This window comes from Sprattus sprattus (genome assembly GCF_963457725.1).
Source record: "Sprattus sprattus genome assembly, chromosome: 13".
Classification (NCBI taxonomy): Eukaryota; Metazoa; Chordata; class Actinopteri; order Clupeiformes; family Clupeidae; genus Sprattus; species Sprattus sprattus.
Window position 1 is genome coordinate 25,584,127 of NC_137911.1, and position 5,000 is coordinate 25,589,126.

A 5,000-nucleotide genomic window follows, 5' to 3' on the forward strand; every position below is an offset into this window, starting at 1 on the left:
CACTACATCTTAACATACTGACTTAATGCCATACCATCTTATCTTCCAGTTGTATTTTTCATCTACTGTCCTTGATTGCTGGTTGATTCTGATCGATCTGTTTTGTTAAAGCAACTTTGCGTCTGCGTCTGTGTGTGTGTGTCTGTCTCTGTCTCTGTCTCTGTCTCTGTCTCTGTCTCTGTCTCTGTCTCTGTCTCTGTCTCTGTCTCTGTCTCTGTCTCTGTCTCTGTCTCTGTCTCTCTCTCAGCTTGAGCGTCTGCAGACGCTGCTGGACCAGGAGAAGCAGACCAACCAGGACATGGAGAGTCTGGGGGAGGACCTCCTCAAGGACAAGCAGAAGCTGGAGAAGGTCATGGAGGGCCTTCAGGCTGACAAAGACAAGCAGGTCCGCCCTCAAGCCGACACCACATGACATAGTAACACCTCATAGTCAAAGTCAAAGTCCAAGTGTTTATTGTCGCATTCACCAAATTGCAAAAGACTTGGCCAGCATCATCATCTACGGCATACAGATAACAAAGTAAAATATACCAAAAATAACATATAACACTATAACTCTATAATATTAACCAGTAACAACAATTTGAAGTACAAGAAGGGCTAGCAGCAGTTTAAAGTGTGATTATTTTTAGATTTTTTTTTCAAAGAATAACAAACAATAAAAACTGTAATAAACAACAGCAACCAAGACCACACACTCTTCCACACCATAAGTTCTCATATGTGTGGCTTGCAATGTTGTTATGATTTGACTGGCATGTTTGTGTGTTGATTGGTCAGATCTTAGAGATGTAATGAAGACCATGAAGGTCCATGAAAAACAACTTGCAATATTGATTCTAATGACTGATTTGTGTGTTTTGTTGTTTGTTTGTGTTCTTTGTTTTTGTTGTTGTTGACCAGATCTCGGAGCTTGAGCAGGAGAAGCAGCACCTGAACGAGGCGGTGAGCTCGCTGCGGCGGCGTGCGCAGGCAGACAGCGAGGCGCGGGTGCGCGAGGTGGAGACGGAGAACCGGGCGCTGCACCAGAGCATCTCGGACACGGGCGGCCGACTGGCACGTCTGGAGACGGAGCAGCGGCAGAAGACTAAGGAGCTGGAGACGCTGCGCGAGAGGGCGGAGCGCTGTGACGAGCTGGAGAGGGACATGAGCCGCGTGGAGAGGGCCCGGGAACAGCTGCAGAGAGAGGTGTGTGTGTGTGTGTGTGTGTGTGTTGTTAATGATGTGATGGTTCAGCATGGCATACTGTACCTCCTACCTTGTTCCAGCATATGGTATATGAATATATATTAATATAGTATTAATATATATATTATATATACTGTATATATTCATAGATACGCAGTAGATTGTGTAAGGAACAGTTCTACTTGGAATATAAAGTCTTATGTGGAGTAGAACTATGATGCTTATTATTTTCATAATGCTCTGAATGTCTTTATAAACTATGCTGATTATATCTTGCAATGACATACCTAATTGTTTGTTATTAAGGTCTTGTCAAATGAGCTTTGCATGATGGCTGGCTTTGGTACCTTAAAGTACTGTATTGAAGACTATTACTTGGTTGAACATTTGACTGCACAAAGCTTGGCTAATAACGACAGATCTGGCTAAAGCACATCTAGGAGTCCAGTGAACCGCGCAGCGTCTAATCCAGCGTACCCCGCCACCTCCTCTACCTCTTCTACCTTCTCCACTCCTCCACCCCTCCACTCTTCCATCCCTCCACCCCTCCTCCCCTTCACTCTTCCACTCTTCCACCCCTCCACCTCCTCCCTTCAGGTGGCGTCTCTGAAGATCACCTGCGACCGCACCGAGGCGCTGGAGCGGGAGAACGCCACCCTGGAGAAGGACAACCGGCGGCTGAAGAAGCTGGCCGACACGGCCCAGAACGCAGCGCTGCGGCTGGGCACGCTGGAGCAGGAGCAGAGGCAGCTGGAGCAGGAGAACCTGGAGCTCCGGAGGCAGCTGGAGGGCCTGAAGCCCGCCTCGGCCCGGCTCACGCAGCTGCAGCAGGAGTACGAGGAGCTGGAGCGCGAGCGCGAGGACACCGGGAGGACGCTCGAGGAGCTCCGCACGCAGGCCAAGAGGTAGGCTCAGAGGTCAGAGGTCAAGTAAGGGGTAGGATTACGGGGCGACAGTGGTTCAGGAGGTAGAGAAGTCGTTAAGTAATCAGGTTGCTAGTTCGATTCCCACTGTCGAAGCGTCCTTGAGCAAGACACTGAACCCCTAATTGCTCCTGATGTGCAGTGGGCCATCAGTGTAGATGTAAAATGTATATACAAACTTGTAAGTCGCTTTTGATAAAAGCGTCTGCTAAATGACTAAATGTAAATGTCAAGTAAGGGGTAGGATTACAGTATTGAATTTATAATACTTGTGGAATGTGTAAGAACTGAACAAGAAATTGTAGATTGCCAGTGCATGAAGGTGAAATTAGCGGTTTATTTTTGTTTTGTTGTAGGTATTTTTTTGCTATATGTGCCGTAATAATAGAAGTAGAATTTGGTCTGATTTGTCAGAGGGAATGCAGACTTGAAATTTAGGTGATCATCTGAGAACGACTGATGATGATCAATTATTTGAACTGATTGATTGGCTCAAATTAAACATAACTCATGTTCGTTTGGTGGTCCAGATACAGAATTGCAATAACATCACAACAGAAACTTCCTTCCCTAAATCACACCTTCGCCTATCACACCACACCTACGCATAATCACACACCTTAAAAGTGTTTTTTGTTTTTTTTGTTTAGTACAAATCAAGAACCTTCCCCACACAAAAAATATCATTATAAAGCACCTCCAACAACCAAAAACTGTCTGCTAATAAAGGAACTCCCCCACAACTGTCTGCTAATGAAGCCCTCCTCCTCTGCAGGTCGGAGCGTCTGGAGCTGAGCTGCAGCAGCCTGAGCCAGGAGAACCAGCGTGTGCAGCAGTCCCTGGACAACACCTCCACCAAGCTGCAGGGCGTGGAGCAGGAGCTCCAGCAGGCCGAGGAGAAGGCCCAGCAGCTGCGGCGGGAGCTGGAGCAGGAGGCGCGCCCGGCCAGCCGACGCGCCCAGGCCCTGGAGAAGGACAAGCGCGGCCTGGAGCAGGAGCTGGCCCAGGCGGAGAAGGAGCGCAAGCAGGCGGAGAAGGAGGCGCGCTGGCTCAGGCAGCAGCTGGAGGCCAAGGAGGCGGCGCTGGACGAGAGCGGCCTGAGGCTGGCAAGCCTGGAGAGGGAGGGCAGCGCCATGGGCAAGGAGCTGGGCCGGCTGAGGGAGACGGCGGGCAGGGCCAAGGAGCTGGAGAGGGAGGGCAAGGAGCTCCAGAAGCAGGCCACCATCGACAAGAGGACCCTGGCCACGCTCCGAGAGGTAGGGGGACGGAGGGGTATGACTGTGGGGGTGTTGATGTAGGAGGATAGAGGGGCAGGACTGTGGGGGTGTTGATGTAGGAGGATAGAGGGGCAGGACTGTGGGGGTGTTGATGTAGGAGGACAGAGGGGCAGGACTGTGGGGGTGTTGATGTAGGAGGACAGAGGGGCAGGACTGTGGGGGTGTTGATGTAGGAGGATAGAGGGGCAGGACTATAGAGATAGTTATGTAGAACAATTATCCAGAGAAATCGTCTCAACAACTTTACTGACCGTATACTGGTTATTGGCTTACATGTGCTACATGTGCTGTATGTATGTTGGAGCACGTGCCAGGCTCTCCATTACTAGCTGTATTTGTAATTTGGCTGTTTGGTGTCTGTGTGTGTGCGTGTGCGTGTGCGTGTGTGTGTCTGTGTGTGTGTGTGTGTGTGTGTGTGTGTGTGTGTGTGGCTCAGGACCTGGTGAATGAGAAGCTGAAGGTGCAGCAGCAGTGTAACGAGCTGGACACTGTGAGCCACGAGCTGGAGAAGATCGGCCTCAACCGAGAGAGACTGCTGCAGGAGGAGCACAGCTGTGAAGACAAGTACGAACACACACACACACTCACACACACACTCACTCACACACACACACACATGCTCACTCACATTCTCACTCACACACACACACACTCACTCACACATACCCTATAATTTGCACATACTGTGTATTATTTATTTTATACTCTCCCACATACACACACACACAGGTCATTCACACACACTTTCTCTTTCTTTCACAACTGCTCTCATAGTTACACACACACACACACACACACACACACACACACACGAGACGCCACAGCTACAAGAACAACCACTTCAGCGTTGTTTCTCCAGTGCTGTTGCATCTGCATCCCCAACCTGAGCTGCTTAATGGCGCTGGAGTTGCAGTGGGAAGTGGCAGAGGTGCTTGAAGTGATTGCTCTTGTGGTTGTCTGGGCGTGTGGGAGTGAACCACTAATAGGGGAGACAGGGGGATTAGTGTGTTGTGAAGGGATGGCCCTCAGCGCACAGTGTGTTGAGAGATGTGTCGAATGTTTGGGAAGTGCTTTGTGAAGACATGCTCTGCGCTTTTTTTGCTTGTCTTTTGTGGATGCCTCATTCTGGTGATAGTCGGTGAGTATCTAGATGGTCTTCCGTAAGCATTTAGTTTCTCATTTTCACTCCCTCTCTCATTATCTATCTATCTCTATCTATCTATCTATCTATCTATCTATCTATCTATCTATCTATCTATCTATCTATTTATCTATCTATCTATCTATCTATCTATCTATCTATCTATCTATCTAGCTCTATCTATCTATCTATCTATCTATCTATCTGTGTGTGCCTCTCTCTCTCTCTCTTTCTTTCTCTCTCTCTCTCTTTCTCTCTCTCTCTCTCTCTTTCTCTCTCTCTCTCTCTCTCTTTCTTTCTCTCTCTCTCTCTCTCTCTCTCTCTATCTCTCTCTCTCTTTCTCTCTCTCTCTCTCTGTTTATCTATCTATATCCATCTCTCTCAGCTACTGTTTCTCTGTGTGCTGTGCTTTGCAGTGGAGTGATCACAGCTGTGTGCCTCTTGCACATGCATGCCCCCTTCAGTGTTCTC

General features: G+C 48.7%; 1 protein-coding gene across 1 annotated transcript in view; it reads left to right on the forward strand.

Annotated features, from left to right (window-relative positions):
- The window catches only part of ccdc88c (coiled-coil domain containing 88C), a gene marked incomplete at its 5' end in the record, with an annotated part of 64,019 nt that overhangs the window by 38,989 nt on the left and 20,030 nt on the right, over positions 1-5,000 (forward strand). The window contains 5 exon segments of the mRNA XM_080850254.1: positions 248-385; positions 904-1,188; positions 1,786-2,093; positions 2,887-3,367; positions 3,825-3,952. Coding sequence (XP_080706380.1) covers positions 248-385; positions 904-1,188; positions 1,786-2,093; positions 2,887-3,367; positions 3,825-3,952 — 1,340 coding nt within the window.